Raw genomic sequence first — 19095 nt, 5'->3', positions numbered from 1 at the left:
GAGTCCCCATTTAAAGAGACGCTTTGTGCATTTTCGCATGAGGAGCAGCAACTTCATTGTTTATATCCAAAGCTAAAGAAATACTTCTGTTTCATCTGTGAGTTTATAACTGCATTTTTACTTAAATGTCCCACGGCATTACTGTCTGCAGACAAATACTCAGTTCTCCAATTCGCTGAATCTGCCATTCAGCCAGCAGAGCACCTGGTGCAGGCACGCCTGGCTTTTAAAGGGAATGGGCGATGACACTGACTGGTTGAATTTAAGCAATGCCCAATGCCTCAGGCATCATTCAAAAAAAAGTTTGTTTAGGATACTTATGTGTTATTTTTTCTGTCCATCCCATTGGATGCATATTTTTGAAGAAAAAAATCTGTTATAATACTTAAAAATGTATTAACTAATATAACATCTAATGTTTACTTGAGGGTTTAACCACACATTATGTACTTCAATAAGACTAAATGGCTGAACATGCCTTACTCTTCTTCCTTTCCTCATGGTTGGCCATGCTTGTTTAAACGGGGGTGCGGCTGTACTGCAGTCCACTGTAGATGATGTGGAGCACTGTGATTGGCTTACAGAAATCCCATTAATGAGTTTTTAGCAATTAGGAGAAGTCAGATAACTGTAATCATAGATGTAGATATCCTAGAAAAGTTATGTGCATTGGAATGTATGGGGTATCTGAATGGGTTAATGGAACTAAATACACCCCTTTGCCTCTTGCACCTTAGGCTATTTTGCACCCAGACTATGCACTGTTTAACCAGTAAGTGTCCCCAAAATCCGCCCACCAGGCTATCTGATTCCTTGTTTCCAGTATTTGTGCAAACGTGAGCCTGTTATTGATCTTCTCATCTAAATTTCCGCATGACAGCAAATCTTAATATGTCGAAATATTCATTTAATACATAGTGTGTTTTTGGCTCTATCTCAGCCAATAGCATGACAGTATTTCTGGTAACGGAGAGCAGCTCTGCCCTCCTGATTTTTTTTAAAATTTATTTATTTATTTTGTATTTCTTATCATTATTTTTAAGTATACACAACCGTTACTCTGCGTGAGACCTCCTCATCCTCCTCTCCAGCTGTTTCCATCTATCCTCCTCCTCCTCCTCCTCCTCCTCCTCCTCCTCCGCAGCTCTGTCGCCTCCCGCCGCGCTGACCCCAGACTGCACCGCCGACACCAGAGAGGAGGAAACCACAAGACCGAGGAGCGGGGACTTAACCAGTGTCGGTGTGTGTTTGTGTGTGTGTGCGGACCGTAGCTACACCGGCTCACTGACTGAGGTCAAGGTGGGAGGTTCAACCGTAAATTGTCAGAGGGATGCTGCAGCCTGACACCTAATTTATCTCTTGGTGTTTTTCCTGAGAGGACCTGACTGTGAGCAGCTCTGCCGAGAGGGTAAGTGATTTAACTGCTTTTAAAGAGGCAAAAAATGCTGGGTTTTTATTGCTGTGTCGATTTAGATTAAAGTCTGAGCTTATTTATTCTCTCTGTGGGGGACTTGCTGTGACTTTTAAACGTTTTAATGAGGGCATTTAGTGTACTTTTTTCTGATGGTAGTCTATTGTGGAAGGACTGTCAAGTTTCTGCAGGAGGAAAATAAAAACCGGCAACGACATGAATTGTGCAAATTGCTTGAGCTTAATGCGATTTTTGGAGTAGGCCTGCAGAACTGTCATTAATGAAGAGCAGGTCATATGGACACCTGGATTGACATCAATTCCTTGTGCTGCGTCCAGACACCTTTTATGTATTCAGATATTTAAACCTTTGAACCTTGAGCAAATTGGTTTGATTTCTGACGAAAATATGGTGAAAAAAGGCAATGAGCAACTTGGTAGAACAAGAAATCTGCGCAAAACTCAAGAAATCAGTAGATCAGTAGAGAAAATTACCTTTAAAAAGCCAGGGAAATTGTCAGAAAACTGTGTTTATCATTATTTATTTATTTTAAAGTGCTCTTTTTAAAGCCAGTTCATTGTTTTTCTTTTTGTTGTTGTTGTTGTTGTTTTTAACGTTTTTGTTTGTTTTTGCTAATTTGAAGGTAATTTTCTTGTAGCTTACAGTAGTTTTGTAAGTTGCTCATTGCCTTACTCCCATGCTTTTGAAAGCAATCAAACCAATTTGCTCAGGTTTCAAAGGGTTAAAAAGAAATCCAAAAGTGAAATACAATTTATAGTTATTAAAATATGTCACTGACATAGGCTATAGTAGGACGTAGACCACGGAAAAATATAGGCTATAATCAGTGTAGGACAGCTGGCAGTGACATAACGTAGGTTCAAAGCTCACCTAACAAAGCTGATTACCAAAATAAAATATAGACTAATTTTGAGAATGAAAACTATTGAAATAAAAATCGTGTAAACATTAGTAAGGATAATAAAAAACACAGTAGTTATGAGACTATATCAAATGATAAAGGCACATTACACAGAGTGGACTAGTGCACTTTATTTTTCTGCAATAATATGTGCAGAGGTTGTGTGGTTGTGCGTAGGTCCTTCCAAACGGTCATAATGTTTATTGTAAGACTCACGAATCAGAACTTAGACATAATTTATATCACCTCTGTGCCTTAAATTCCTGGAAAGTTTTAATTTCATTACTCCACTTGCTCTTATTATGTTACAAATTTTTCCCCTTTGCACAAACATCCTCATATTTCTCGAAATAATTGTCCATATTGTATTTTCATATTATTTAATAGTTTCCCCCTCAAATCTTCCCTCCATTTGGATGGAAGAAACAGACAATGTGATAGCTTTTTATGAAGTTCTCATTTGTGATACCCTCTGGTGGCTAGTGTCATTATGTTTGTTTTGGAGGCATCCTCTCAAGATAATGGTACTCAGTGAAAGGCTACATAAGTCTTAAAAGTCATAAAAAGAGTATAGGGAAATATGAGATTTAAAAGGGCAAAACAAGCTTGTTTGGCTGTGAGATGTGTGGTTAAGTGTGAAAAGATATTAGCCAACTCTAATGACACCAGCATTTTCTACCATCTGTGTTATGTGACTGGTTGGTATTTAAAATATTCAATCTGAATCTGCTTGAAATTCTCCAACAGCAAACAAGGAGAAAGAGTCACTTTATGCCTCCGCAGTTGATCTTGGTGTGATTGTGTTGTACTTTAATTTGTGTAGTGGTTTAATTTCAAGACACACATAACTTGGAGCTGACTTCCAAAAGCTGCAGTCCCTGTTTTTGAATAAAAGATGGAGTAGATGCACAAATTGCCTCTTGAATAAAAGATGTTTGTGGTCAATTCAGAGCATCGTCCGCGTTTGGAGGTCTCCTCATGTGATTCTGTTCTGTTAATCAATCCATTATGAAGAGATTGAGGTATTTCTTTTATGAAGAAAAAGCATTTAACTTTTCACAGAGTGGATCCTCTCATTCTGCATTCCTCTGTGCCTAATTTCATCTCTTTGATCATTTCTATGGCAGCTCGCAAATTGCAGGAGAGGTTTAGATGGAGCTAATGTTTTATTGATTATTGTCTCTCGATATCTGGCCTTGCATGAACAGAGGAAGCCCCCCACCCTCCTTGCTCAATTTCACTTTATTGATACCTTGTGACTAATGATGTGAGGTGGGATTTTTCTCTCTGTCTCCCCTTCATACTCACTATGACACTAAAAGTCGAGTACTGAAGAGCCCCTTGCCCACTGTAAATGAAAAACCTCTACTGGGTTTCCACAGTCATTGAAAACCTGGAAAAGTCATCAGATTTCACAGTCACATTTTCTAATTAGTAAAAACAAAATCATTGAAAGTTTTGGAAAAGTCATGCAGTTTTGTTGTGTGTAACAAAATTGTTACTGTAATTGTATGTGTATACCGTTCCACATAATGAAACATAATGGCAAATGTATTTACTGTATTTGTCAACATAACGTACCTTTAAAATCTGTGTGATGTTTTGTTTACCATCACGTATGTTTCTTCATTTTCTCCCTGCGCTCCCTCTCTCCCGCTGTGTAATGTGCCAGCTAATTAAAATTAGATTTCAATAGAGTTTGAATCTGATGTTTAAAAAATGCCATGCAAGTAGGGCAAAAGAATATATATAATTGGTCCTTGAAAAGTCATGGAAAAGTTATGAAATTTTGTCAGTTAAAAAATGTGTGGGAAACCGACCACTATCATCTGTTAACATCCGCAGACCGAACGACTAACTTCTGGTTTAGTGCTCTGCAATATTATACGATGATAAAATTAAGAGATATTTTGAAATTATATTGGACAGTATGAATCAAATCCTGATAGTAAACACATCATTTTTTGGGGTCGTGCTGCTAAATTTATCAACTGATTTACAGACATCTGTTTCCCAATGTAAGTCTATGAGGAAAAAGTCTTACTGGGCCCCATGGCAACGCCAGATGGACCTGGGCAGTGTAATTCATTTTTTTGAACACAAGGTAAAATTGGCTTCAATTGGGGTAGTGTTTACCGTATTTTTGAACACCCCCTGCGTTCTGTGTCATAAACAAGAGTTCACAAGTTTAATTTGAAAGCAGCAAGAGACTGATAAAGTTAAAACCCACTGCAACATTTTCACTGGCCTCCATGATGCTTTTTTGTTTATAATCTTTTTCTGCGTGTTTGTGACATTCAACATGACGCGCCAGTTAAAAAAAACAAAAGAAAGGCTCATCCGCTGCAGACGCGTGTGTGCACAGCTCTGGTCTACTGGCAATGGGAAAGGAGCCTATTTTTAGTAATGTTTCTGCATTTAGAAACCCACATACATGCGCTAATTTTGATGGAAAACGGAGCATGAGGTCTCACAAATCACACGCAGGTCATTTCATTGTAAGTTGTGCCATGGCTTTACACAGGCCACTGACTGAGTTTAAACTACCATATGCGGGATGTGTACTCTTAGGGCAGCAAAGGGACTAAAACCCGTAACGAAGCAGCCATAGATCATGATCTAAATATCTGTCTTGCTGATACAAGAGAAAATGATTTGGCCATGAGGAGACCTAACTGTCATTCACCGCTTGGTTGATTGATTTCTCTACAGAACAGGTGCATTCTCATCTTTTGGGCCAAAAAACTCGCCATCGCTTGTGAATTTTCCTTCATTGTATAACAAATAATACAGCCTTTAAATTTCATTTTTTGCCAAAGTCACTGGCTGCTAGTTAAAAAGTTGTGAGTTGGGTGAGATAAGGAGTTCAGGGAGTGATTAAGAATAAAAATGGGGGTTGAGAAGTGGGAGACAACAGTGAATAATTTCTGCCCCAAACTCAGCAGAGAGCTGATTATACTGCAGCCGAACATCCACATCATTCCCAGTGGCCTGGACTCATTCCTGCCTGTCAGTGAAAGAAATGAAAGATTTATTGAAGACCAGCTCATAGTGGAGTATAGCCAGGGCAAAATTTCAAGGAGTCTTGTGTTGTTCTTTATTTCCAGTGGTGTTTGGGGGGCAGACGAGGCCAAGGATGTAATAGACCTGTCAAGTGTCTCCAGAGAGGATCTCTAGAGGAGGAGAAACAGGAGATTAGGCAGGGGGAGACGGAGATGAGAGGAAATGATGGAGGGATGAAGGCTGGTGGATGTTATTGAAGGGAGATTCAGGACAGAAAGTGCATCGACAACAGTGAAAGAGGGACAGGGCACTTCATGGTAAAATCAAATATGACAGGAAACTTATGTAATTACACAAAATGAGATAAAAGAGATTAGTACTTCTTGATATTACAAAACATAATGCATAATATTACTATAAAATCCCAGCTACATAGCTTTGGTGTTTTCCTTTCAATTAGGGCCAGTGTGCACAGAATTTTCTTACATTTTACAAACTTACTATTTCCATTTGCTGACACATTTTTTTTGTCCAGGAGTGCACAATATGGTAAAACAGTTTTACAACAAAGGTCATGCTTGTTTCATGATGCATTTTACCCCATGCATTTTTAAAAATGTGGGCCAGAATTACAAATGATGGACCAGAGGCTCAGCCTGAGGCAGTAGAAGGGGCAGATGAAGTGAAGATGGTAAATTGACTGCTGAATCAGCTCTTTGACGATCATAATGCAAAGAGTAAAATGACTTATTAAAACACCGGTATTTCACTTATGTTCCACACATCCCATCAAGAGAATAACTGCTGTAGTAACTCTAAATAATGATATACACACTGAGCGCTTTATCACTTTTAGAGGTTTTCATGCCTCCGTGCTGGCAATAGCCACAAGGCATTATATTTTTAGGATTGTCCATGTGTACATGCATCCTTCTCATTTTCGTGAGCGCAATATTTCAAGATCGCTTTAAAGGTCCAGATAATTACAGAGGCCGATGCGAAAACGCAAATGGCCCTATCTAGAGTCAGTGTTTGGTTTGTCCGTTGCAGGCTACTGTAGAAACATGGTGGTGCAACATAGTGCTCTCTGTCGAGGAGGACCCACTCCTCGTATAGATATAAATGGTTCATTCTAATTCTTAGAATAATCATGCCAAAATAAATTGTACGCACTGGACCTTTGAGAGAATTTCAACAAAAATTTGTAGCTTTTTTTGCACCTACATCCATTTTTAAAACACTATGTTTTGTCCTGGCTACAACTGAATCTGTGGTAGGCATGGACTGAGCTGTGCCTTGAAAAATTGTCAAATGTTTGTCTTCTTTCTTTATCTGAGTCTGGACAGTCATGGATCTTAAGTGTAACTGCAGCCTGACTGGTTGGTGGAGGCATACAAACACAAGGCGGTTATTCTAGTTTTAAATTAAATATGAGTAGCTATCTTTTCCATTTTGCATGTTTGTATCCTCACACCTTATTATATCCACACATGTTCATCTCTTCTGGTTTATTCTGAACATAGAAAATACAACCTCTGTTCTGCACGCAACCTTGTTTTCCAACTACATTTTATATCTTCCTCCACGAATTCCTGAGAGATGATGTGATGCTTTGTAGCTCAAATTAGACTTTGCTCTCCTCATAATGAATATGAATCTGTACAAAGTAAATTAAGGTTCTAATGAGCAACGGCGCCAAAGGAGCTGCATCAGAGTAGCAGCATTAATCAGTGTGCAACATTTTGTCAGAACCAATCTCAGAAATCATCTGGGTTGTGTCTCAATTTATTCCCTGAAAGTCTGATAAAACAGTCTCACGAAAACTTTGACAAATGAGCTCGAATTCTAAAATGAAGATGAAATATTGTGGACATGCTCAAAAAGCATATATCAGATTATTTATTTTCAGCTGTTCCTTAACTGCTGTAGAAAAATGAAGTCTAAATAATTTTGATTAGAATTTCCTTCTTGAATTACAGTTAGTCAAGTAAAAAAGTCTCTTTAGAGCTTCATTGGTAAAAAAAACAAAAACAAATTGGACTAGTTTCCAGCCACTGACATCCTTCCTTCCTGAGAAAGTTTTTCTTTTTGTACATTTTAACACAAGTCTTGCTCCACAAAGCTTTGGGAGACTTTGCACTGCATGGGAGCATTGCTCATCCACATATATATAAAAAACTAAACTGTCTTTCCTTAAGTGTGCATTTATGGGAAAAAGTGACTTTTATGGTGAATCCAAATATGAAAGGCAATCAAAAGAATTAAGCAGCATAGGAAAAAGTACTTATCATTTACTCTTCAGATCCTAAAATCGTTGACGCCGTTGTTAAAGACGTTGTTGCCCTGAGTTTGTAACACAGACACAGTAAGGCGACTCCTTATGTGCCATAATCAGGCCAAGTGTGTTCTAACAGAAATGTAATAAAATATGACCTTAAGAATAACATCTTAGAAAATCAAACATTTGTAGCCCTGACTTCATGGACAATTACAGCTGCAGTTATACAGCTTTACTTCAGTGGCCTTGTGTGAAATTAAATAGACCTTTCGGAGCAAGGATCATTACACCTTATTTTGAAAGAAAACCAATACAGTGATGTGAATGACTGCCCTCCTATGGTGACTATGGTGTCTCTGGAGCTGTGTAGGAGGACGGACAGCAAAGGCTCATTAGAGTCAGACCTGTTTATAATTTGAACCTCTTAAAAATCTTTCTTTCCATTCTGCTTGTGTATTGCTTTTAGTGGAAATGATTTGTCTGGGTGGCATCCATGAGTAGTAAACTCTTCGTAAACAAACAATCATCTCTTGTAAAGTTGCACATTACAGTTGCTGTTTGTGTTATAAATTTGAAGGTGGAGTGAAGCTTCAGTGTTGAAATGCTGAATCAAAATGATCTTCCAAAAAGTGTTAAAGCAGTTCTGTTTCTCATATGAGGAATACATTTATTGAGTCTGTTCTGTTTTATAGCATTAAGATTGTGTTCGATCTTAAGTCCTCCTAGGCTGTAATTATAGTATATATTTGGGGCGACACATCCCCAAATGACAGTCAGCGAGCTGTGATCTAGCCTTCAAAGTTTACAGTATGGTGGTCACAAAGATACAGAGCCGGTTTGCCTTGAAACTGGGAGCACGCCAGGGTTTTTCCCAGGGAGAAAAATCTACCAAAAAGCTCCAAACACTTTATTTTGTTGACAGCAATGTGACAAAACAAGCATACCCAACCAGGTGAAGGAAGATGAGAGAATATTGAACTGCGCTTTAATGATAGAAATGAGCATACACAGCTAGGCTTGGACTTCACACCACAACTTTCACAACTTGGCTAAATGTAGTGTTATCTTATGTAAACACCTTTTCATTCTTTTGATTGGAGGACCCTTTTATGGACTAAATGAAAATAAATAATCAAGGAGACACGTATTCCGAGTTTAGAACCCAGCAGAAGTAGGGAGTCAGCACTTTTTCTTCATCTCTCATGTTTACCATGGCGGTAAATGAATCATACTTTGGTGCTCATGGTTTCCGTTGATTGAATTATAGCATTTAAAATGTGAACTATCTACCCAAGTTAATGATGTAGCTTGTCCATATTGACAAAAGTTTAACGTTACACATTGATATTTGGATGTGCAGTGCTAAACTCCGTAGAACTAAGCTACTTAAACTGGGGTTAAATTAGTTTAATATTTGATATTCACTGTTTTTCTTGGCTATCACTTCAACAATGAGCACAATAGCTATTATCTGCCCAACAATCTAGTGAAGGACTCTTGCTTTTGTAGAGGCTTGAGCGAGCTCCTCCAGATGAATACTGGCCCTCCCCTTCATTCCAGTACGCTGCCGCCCCCGGCAGTGGTTGGACTGACCTCTACCACAACAGTAATGTCTGTGCAAGTCCTTCAGTGAATGAAATCAATACTTCACCGTGTGAAATCAATGCATGTGTCACAAAGAAAAATGCCAAGTGCTTTGGCTAGTGGTGCGAGCTCAACAAGTGTGGATGGATTAGTGGATTATTGATTTGTTTGGCTCAGATCATCTCTGATATGTTGATTTTGAGTGTTATAAAGAAGCGGACCAAATTTTTCCAGTTAAATACCCTCCATTGCTGAAGAAAATTTAACCAGGTGTAGTTTCAGCTGGTTGCAATCTGCAATCTTTACCACCAGTCACCACTAAATAACCTGAAATCTTGCACACTGAACCTTCAGTGGCTAACATTAGCCATTCGCTGCCAGACAATTTACTGAAGGGCATTTCATGGAGCTTTCGGACAAGCCCCTCCAGATGAATGTTGGCCCTCCCCTTCATTCCTGCATGCTGCTGCCTCCTGCAGGGATTGGCCTGATGTCTACCACAATAATAATGTCTGCACAAGTCCTCCAATCAATATCTAATGCTCTGAAATCAATGCATGTGTGTGCTGGTGGTCAACAGGTGTGAATAGATAATTGATTTGTTAGGCTCAATTCTTGCAATGTGTTGATGAGCCATGCAGATCACAGGTTGGCGTCCGAGAAAGACAGGTGTGTATGTGAGACACATGGTGAGTAGGTGACGTGAGTGGGCATCATTACTGAGTTGAGAGGTGACCCTGGGACTGACAGAAAAGGAGAGATACTACAAGTCAGTCGTCTGTTTTAACCTCCTGTCGCTGATAAATATTGGATGCAGCTTTTTGCATGCTGTTATACAGCCTGGCTGTTGGAGTGTGTTAGAGCGCGGGGATAGAGAGATAAGCTCTCATATTTCCTTATCATGTCTCTTCTCTGCAGAAACACATGAACCTTCAGTAGCGGGCTACTAATGGTGAGTTTGAAGCAGGAGTTTTAACTTCTTTTATTATATATAATAGATTCTGAAATTGTAATGTTTTTCTGTGTAAAGTCTTCCTGTCTTCTTCACTTGCTCTCAGTTTCTCTTTACTGCTGAAAATCTGTTATTAAATGCTGCAGCACAACATGAGCCCATAATTTAAGCTTTACTCATGGTCTGACAAAGTTTAGTAAGTATCTATGTTTGGGTCAGGATCAGGGTGTCTGAGAGATGCTGTGCTCTGCAGCAGAGACGTCTGGCGTCTTTGGTTTTAGCTTTTGTTTGTGGAGAAAAGACTGTTTTAGAGAAAATTGGTGGTAAGTGGTTGCACTGTAATGTCTATTTATACATTCACAGTAAACATGGACATAAACATGATGATTTAGTTTTTTTAATCGGCTTTGCAAATGGTTTATGTGGAAGGACATTTATTATTGTGCTTTGGTGAATGTGTGTTTGTTTACAAAGAAGCTGTCCAGGATTTAGCCAAGTTTCGGTGAGTCAAAGGATATTACAGTTCCTGATATAATGTAAAGTTGGAAACTGATGCAGGATGGAGGTCGTCCAGTTTATTTTCCAACGTCTGTACAGTGACTAGCAGGATGCTAGTTCAGCTGGTGCTCTTCTCCGTCCTGTTTGTTTGAAAACCTTGACCTTGATAGCAAAATAGAAGTCATCAGAAACTGAGTTTACGGCCTGGCGAGTTGATTTCCACATCCTGATGAGTAACTCACAGCCACACACCACCACTAGACATAAAAGCCTAAATTTAGCAGCATTGACAGAGAGGTGACTGGAAATATCCAACCCAACCTTGCTTGAAGAACAACTTTCCTTTTGAACTTTAACTAGTGTAACTCTAACCAGTTACATTGATTTTATTTACACAAAAACAGTAGTTTTGAATTTGAAATGCTTATTTTCAATCAGAATTTCAGAGCCCCACAAGCCACAAAGAACCTGTAGAAATCTAAGAGATCTTTAATCTCTGTGTCAGTGTGCTATCCTGCTAAGTTCTCTCTCTGTCTCTGTCTCTGAGATGAGACCAAAGACATGTTTTCAGCCCTGGTGCCACGATAACCTGTTTTTTTATATTCCTCTGGTGTCACACTGAGAAGCCAGTCTTTGTTGGGTCTATTGCTGAAACCTGAATCGAGTACACAGTGGGCAATAATTGGCCCCAGACTCATTATTTTTCCTGTCTTCTCTTTGTGTCATCAATTTTCAGCTTGACCATGTCCACTGGTGCAAGATCATGACTTCACTCAACGACTCAGATGAAACCTCCCCTCCCTCCTTCCCTGTCTCCTCCCTAGACCACAATTTCTCCGTCTTTGTCACCCATGACCCTTCATACTCCCCCATATCCTTCCCCACCTCCTCCCCCTCCTCGCTGACGCCCTCTAACTGCACCAGCTCTCCGTCAGCCCCCTCTCCTCCATACAACTTCTACGCAGTGCTGCTGGTGCTCCTGATCTTCTGCGTGGTGTTTGGTAACGTGCTTGTGTGCGTGGCGGTGTCGCGGGAGCGCGCTCTACAGACCACCACCAACTACCTCATTGTGTCGCTGGCTGTGTCTGACCTGCTGCTGGCCACACTGGTCATGCCCTGGGGCGTCTACCTGGAGGTGTGTGTGCACTTTGTATACTTTGTGTGTGAAATTTATTGTGATCAGCAAAAAAATAGTGGGAACTAAAAGTGGATAAAAATGTTTGTGTGCTTGTTTCTCTAAAAGTTTACACTGCAACACAAGCTAAACAGAGGCAGAAACATTCGATATCAGATGGCAGTTATAGTTCTATGTTCGGTTTGCAACTCAAGGTGAATGATGTTTAGGCAACATTGATGTAACTGACCATGACTGCAACTCTAATCATTTTTCATTGTTAGCGAATTTTCTGTTATTATTTTTGATAATATTAATATTTATAAGTAGGCCGAATCAGTCCACAGAAAATTAATTGGCTGTTATTTTAATAATTATTTAATTATTTTATTAAATTTTTAAGTAGAAATGTCAATCATTTTGATTCCAGCTTCTCAAGTGTGAATAATTGCTGCTTGTCTTTGTCATATATGTTGTAAACTGAACTACTTTTAACTGTTAGTCTGCAATGGTGTTTGGGTGAGTTGTCCACATGAATGCCAGGACCCAAGGTTTCCATCACTGCATTGTAACAAGATCATCGATGTTATTCACCTCATCTGTCAGTGGTTTTATTGCTGTGGCTTTTTGGTGGAGATGCAAAGTAATTCTGATGATGAATGTATTTCTAATTACTAAAACACAGCCACAACAGCAACATTTTAGTGCATTATTACAATCTTGTTGCAGCCTTCCATAATATAGTATCCACCACCACTGTATCTCACGTTTTCCCAAAGCCTGAGAAAACATGTTGAAATGTCTTATTTTGCGTGACAGGCAGATAATTCATTATCAAAAATGTTGCAGATTAATTTCCTGTAGATTAACTAATTTAGTATTTAGTTCAAAGTAGTTGTAATTAGTGCTGCTAATTGTTCCAACTCCAGGCTCCTAAATGCCAGTAATCACTGAAGCAGTTTCAGCAGGTACAAGAAGCTGACTAAATAACATAGAAAATAATCTCTTCAGTCTGGTGTTTACAAATAATGTCTCATAGACTATAAATATTAAATGTCAGAGTGCAAAATTCTAATTACCAGGCAACGTGAGACAGATTGATTCAAATAGCACATTTCATACAACAGGTTAATTTAAAGTGCTTTACAGAGCAATAAAATATAAAATGTTATGGATTGAGAGAGGAAAGATATAAAAAAAAATAAAACTAATTACTTAATTATTGACATTTTTCAAAAATCATTACAAATAACAAAACTGTAGACAAGAGGTGCATAATAAGATTATTTTAAATGATTTAGAATCAAGTTTAAAAGTAAGTTTGCAGTCATTACAGGGTGGAGAAGGATGTGTGGGAATAATCCATGTTTTCACAGATGTGGATGTAAACTGTAAGTGCAGCTTGACTGTTTTTATTGTGATATTGGAGATAAATTCAAACTTTTAAATTCTTGTCATTAAACTGGGTCACTTCAGAATGAAACCATTACTGCCTACAGAGTTGACAAAAATGGAATTAAAAATCATATACCTCTGAGTCATCCAGCCCCTTCAATATTAACATTGCTGTGCCAGTATTACAACATACTGTATTGGCGAAAATGAGTGAAGAGGTAAAAGTCCTTGAAAAGTACAGAGGGTAAAAATGGCCGTGAAGGGAAAGTGTGTTAATGCCAGTATGTTTTGTTGAAGGTGGTGGGAGAATGGCACTTCAGCCTCATCCACTGTGACATCCTGCTCACCCTCGACGTCATGATGTGCACCGCCAGCATCCTCAACCTCTGTGCCATCAGCATCGACAGGTGGATTCCTCCTGAACTCTCTTAGTGGTTTTATGTCTCTTTTCTTTAACTCTCTCCTTTTATTTATTTAACACGTACTCTCTCATCGTCATTCTCTCTTTTCTTACAATTTGAGAAAAAGTTAATTGATGATAAATAATTTACACTGAGATTTTTATCCAAAGCAGAGACCAGAATAACAAAGATGACAGTGAGTCAATAATAATTTCTTTACTCTTTCCTAACCTTGATCTTTATTGGTGCAGGTTGAGCTTAATGAAGGGCTTGCAACACACTTGCCTTGCAAAAAATAAAATAAAAGAGAGATAGAGATGCATCCATCATCCTGCTGACAGCGAGCAGCAGGACAGAAGCCCCACGTGCTGCAGTCATCTGTTTATTTTTTAGCAGGAAATGACAGGCTTCCACTGTGTCTTTCACAATGTCCTCTGCAGTCAGTAAAGTTTGTTCTCTAGAAATCAAGGAGACAGTGTTCGATGATTTGGCGTTCCACCTGATGCCCTCTTCATGGGTCCAGGGGGAGGTGGCTAGACGTCCAGAGGGCAGGTCATCTGCAGCTGCGCCCTAATTACTCTGACAAAGTGACACACTGAGGCCGGACCTGTTTAGACTTGTGTCATTTGGTCCAGTGATTACAGATAAAGTCTAATTGCTTAGTCAAACTGTAGACGGTAAAGTGTTGTTCTGGAAATGTGTTGTTAAATACAACACTGAGCCAACAGTTGTCTTTCTGATAGTTTAATTCAAGCATTTGCAAACGGAGCCCTGCTCTCTCCAGCATCAGACGACGCAAAAGGAAGGGGGGCAGGGCAGAGGAGATTCAGGAATAAAATACAGTGAATTATCTTGACCTGGTTACAGTTTGTCCTTCAGACAGATAAACAATGACATGATTTATCTCACAGCATACGTCATCAAAATAAAGTCATCATATTTAGTGTTTCTAATGTATAATTATTGAAGGATAAAATCTAAAGGAGAACGTGCCTTTGCCATCAAGGCCCCTTGACTTTGGAGCGACCTGCCTTAGGAGATAAAGCTTGCAGAATCAGTGACATCTTTTAAATCACTTCTTAAAACTCACCTTTACTGACCTGCTTTCATGTGATGTCAGCTTTATTTATTCATTCATTCATTTATTCATTTTTATGTCTCTTCCTTTATTAATTTTGCCTACCTTGTTCTATCCCCACTGATGTGATGCCGTTTTTATCACTTTTATTCCTTTTATTTTCGTTGTTCTTGTTGACCTTTTGTATTTGCATTTTGTTTTTCTTTTTTTTCACCTTGTCTGTTAAAGCACTTAATAAACACCTGTTGTTAAAGGTGCTATATAAATTAAATTATTATTATTATTGTTATTAATATTATTATTAGTTGTAGTAGTAGTGCTGAGTTTCAGGCATGCAAGCAGTAGTGTAGGAATCATTATTCCCAACTTAAAAACTTTCTTGCTAGATTTGACCACTTTAAGAACCTTATTAACGACACCCAGCATGGAGTTTTTTGAGCAAACCTTTACCCCTCTCCCTTAAAGATTCTTCAGTATTTCTCAGTTAATGTGCTTTCATGGTGCTGTGGCTCTCTGGGCTGACTGTGTTCAGTGAGCTGAGTAGGGCAGACAGAAATGTGAATGTGTGAGTCAAACAACCCGGGTTGCCTGCAGGTCCTTAAAAAGTCTTAAAATTTCTTACATTTACATAAATATTAATAAAAATAAAGTAATTAAATAGTCTTGCTTTTGAGGTCTTACTTGCCACAAACATTTTATCCAATGTATTTTATCTATCTTTTATTCTCATTTGTTTTCAAATTGAGTTAAGCCCTTGTGTGTAAAAGTCCACATTCCTCATGGTATAAACAATCCCATCAAAAGGAGCAAAGTAATTGCTAAGTTAAAACAGGAGAAAATTCATATTGCTTTTTGGCAAGAAACACATTTGTCTAACATCGAGCACAAGAAACTTAAGAAAATGGACTATAGAAATTCTTCTCCTTCTCCTCAGATAGGACAGGGAAGAAAAGATAGGTTGCAATAATAATATCAAACTCTACTTGTTTCAAATGTATCTCAGAACAAAAAGACAAAGAGGGCAGATTTTTTTTAGTAAAGGGCAAACAGGGGCATAGTGAAGTCACCCTGTGTAATCTATATGTCACTCCATGCAGTGACATCACCTTTTTAAGGAGGATATTTAACCTGATCGCTACAGAAACATATGGCACTTTAATATGTACAGGTGACTTCATTATACTTTTGAATCCTAGATTAGACACAACTAACAGAAAAAGGAACAAGAGCCTCAAGGAAAAATGAATAAACAATACATTGCAGGAATTGGGACTGACTGATGTATGGCAACACTTACACAGATCTAATACAGATTTTACGTTTTATTCTTGAAATAATATTCACTCAAGAATTGACTACTGAGCACCACCATTGATAGGGAGCACACACAGTTGCACAAAACTTAAACATACATCCGTGCAAGAACTACCACCATAAAGGACAGAAATCATGTTTTTATTTGATGTGTACATTGATCCCATCCACTAACGTGGAGGGGGTGGGGTTTATGACCTGCAATGCAGCCCACCAGCAGGGGTCAATCACAGTTTTTGCTTCGCTTTTGCAGAGCTTTCCTGTTGTCAATATTTAGGCTACAGTCCATAAAAAAATCCTAAAAAGCATTACATTTAAGTGACAGATACCTGTAGACATCCTGAAACGACCAATCATTGATCCCCATTGTTCCTCCAGGTAACTCCTGTTCCTTCTAAATTATTTAATTTGATTGTATAAGTCATATTACTTCCCAAAACCCACATTTTAAAGTTTACTCCAGCGTCTGGATCCTCTCTATACATAACATATTTATTTCAGAGTCTACACAGCAGCCAAGATAAAAAAAAATAAAATAAATTGTGGTATTTAGCTTAAAGCACTGCTGTACAAAAGCTGTATTGTAGATGCAGTATTTGGCCTTTAATGCTGTAGCTGTATACAGCTTCAAAATACAAATTGATACCTTTAGATTTAAAAGGTCCGGAAAGACATGTCCTGCACAATACCTGCACAGCTCCCTCAGGACTTCTTCAGAGATGATATATTCCTGAGGTAAAAAAAAACTAACATGCTGCACCTGCAACATCATTACTTAGTCTAGACTACATGTTGCAGATTTTGACCCCAGAAACAACATAGACTTCCTGAGAATTGAACCTTTTCAAAAGCTGTGCTTCATCTGTAGAGTCTCAGAGTTTGGGTACGTGACTTTCTGCTCGCTGTCTGGATTGCAGCATTACACTGAAGGATACTGCATACACCTGCCCTTACAGCAGATGACTCTAATTAGTTTTGACATGCTGACAGGTGTGTGTGTGTGTGTGTGTGTGTGTGTGTGTGTGTGTGTGTGTGTGTGTGTGTGTGTGCGTGTGCGTGTGCGTGTGTTTTGTGTTTGTGTTTTGTGTCCTTGTGGCTGTGACACTGGCAGTGACAGCTGCTGTCTGTCCATATTAAGTGTATGTGTAATCATGTCAATGGGATTATGAATTCTGAAGATTCGTCAGTGTGTTTACTCTGTTCTGGCAAATGTGTTCAAATGCAGTGAAAGACATGCTAATGTGTTTTATGTGTGCTTTATGCGTCTTTTGGGGGTTTTTTTTGTACAAATTACAATGAAATCAGCAAAATAACGTTGGCATTATAAGTTTGTGGGAACCACAGTTACATTCGTATGTTATTATGCAGATGATACATCCTTAGGTTTTAACAAAGCTGTGGTTGATGTGTTGTTCGGTTTAAACACAAAATCCACTTGGTTGTGGTTTGGAAAAGATCATGTTTTGGCTTACAATACCTAGTTTTATTTGCACAAGCCTGGCAGGAAAGCTGCGATGTCGTAGTGGAAACACTGACAGGTCATTTAAAAACACCCACATTTAGTGCCTAAAAAGCTGCTGGAAATGCAGCACTGACAAAAAAAAAACAGGTTTTATTTGTTGGTCTCTTCTAGGTACCAAGCCATCCACTTTCCGATGACAAAATCAGCTCATGTACTACATTGCTTTGGACACATTGACATAATAAAATATGTAACATATCCGTGATTTGCAGAAACATACAGTGCCAACAGTTTCGTCTGGTGAGTGGGCTAATGGGTGTGTGGGTGTCTGTGTGTTGCAGATACACAGCAGTGGCCATGCCGATGCTCTACAACACCAGATACAGTTCCAGGAGGAGGGTGGCAGTGATGATTGCTGTGGTGTGGTTCCTTTCTTTTGCCATCTCTTGTCCTTTGCTGTTTGGGCTCAACAACACAGGTAAGAGCTACATCTGATCCCTCCTCTCAACTTATTGTCCACATTTTTCAATAAACTCTACCCAGAATATACAGTGTCATACAACAGTTAGTTCTGACCAAGCAATTTGATTGGTTGAGAGGTATTCCATGAGTGCTGATATACAGTACAACATCACTGGGACTTGTAACTCTGCATGTATTACTCATCTTTACAGTTGTTTGGAACAGTTAATGAGGCCTACGTTGATGGTCGGTAGTTATCTAACATTACCGTAGATTGTAGCAATGTTTGAAGAACAAGGAAGTCCCCTCTGACCGATATCTTCGCTAAAACGAGCTAAGCAAAATTCTGCCTGTTGCAAAAACCCACTACCTGCTGTCCAGGAGGATAGCAAATATGATATGTGCAGTGAGGCAGGGACACACTCATCTCACACCTACCGAGGGCCACCGACATACACAAACTGTCTGATGCGAGACTAGAGACAACGGAAATCATGGCAGTGAGTGGGCACATGCTAGAGCGACATAATGTCTGATCATACTAACCCATTTCAATCACAGAGCTTATTTAACTGGAAACACACAGAGGAATGTTCATAATACAAAACAGCTGGTCTGCACAGAACATGTGGACCGAGCTTATACAAAGCAGCAAACTAGCGTGCAGGAAATTGTTGGAAACTGATGTTTATTATTTTTATGGCCTTGTTCTGAGGCCAAAACAAAGAAGCACATGCGTTGGATAAACTGAAATAGTAATGTAAAAACAGACTATACAAAAAAGCAAAAGAACTTCAACGAAGACGAAGAAGAAGTCACAAAAGACAACCATGATGGGGCAGGCTCTAAGCAGCCTAGAGACAGTGGCCAGATACCTCCAGTTTCTTAATGACCTCCTGCAATCGGCCAGGAACCAACAAAATTTAAAGTACACATACAACACACAGCACACACATGCCCTGGCAGAGACCCTGGGGCCCACTGTGTTTTTCAGACTTTTCTTGAATTGTTGTTTTATTTTACCTCCTTGAGTAATACTGGATACTTCTGCCTGTTCAGACCTTTAAAAGTTATAACAATGAAACTTTTCAAAGGATAAAAATGTACTTTTTTTACAGCTCACGCCCACACGGAGCCCATAACCTGTGATGAGGGCTTCTTTTTAAGTGGTCAAAAGCCAAAAACTGATCCAGAGAAACTACAACTTAAAAAATTGCACGC

The 19095-nt window shown here is 38.9% G+C and overlaps 1 protein-coding gene across 4 annotated transcripts in view; it reads left to right on the top strand.

Moving 5' to 3' along the window:
* The first annotated feature begins 1190 nt into the window (after nt 1–1190).
* Nucleotides 1191–19095, top strand: part of drd2l (dopamine receptor D2 like) — a 28651-nt gene continuing 10746 nt past the window's right edge. Inside the window, exons 1-5 of one of the 4 annotated variants that reach the window (XM_088084248.1) lie at nt 1191–1408; nt 10117–10150; nt 11385–11783; nt 13455–13564; nt 17754–17890. In XM_088084248.1, coding sequence (XP_087940374.1) covers nt 10148–10150; nt 11385–11783; nt 13455–13564; nt 17754–17890 — 649 coding nt within the window. In that variant the 5' untranslated portion in view covers nt 1191–1408; nt 10117–10147. Of the gene's footprint in view, nt 1409–9780; nt 9868–9888; nt 10151–11384; nt 11784–13454; nt 13565–17753; nt 17891–19095 lie in introns of those variants that run through there. The other 3 variants (XM_042490133.2, XM_088084250.1, XM_088084249.1) reach the window with 3 other exon arrangements.

The sequence above is a fragment of the Plectropomus leopardus genome, chromosome 11 (assembly GCF_026936395.1).
Source record: "Plectropomus leopardus strain MGB_pleo_1.0 chromosome 11, ASM2693639v1, whole genome shotgun sequence".
NCBI lineage: Eukaryota > Metazoa > Chordata > Actinopteri > Perciformes > Serranidae > Plectropomus > Plectropomus leopardus.
This window is presented reverse-complemented; position numbering and strand designations above follow the sequence as displayed.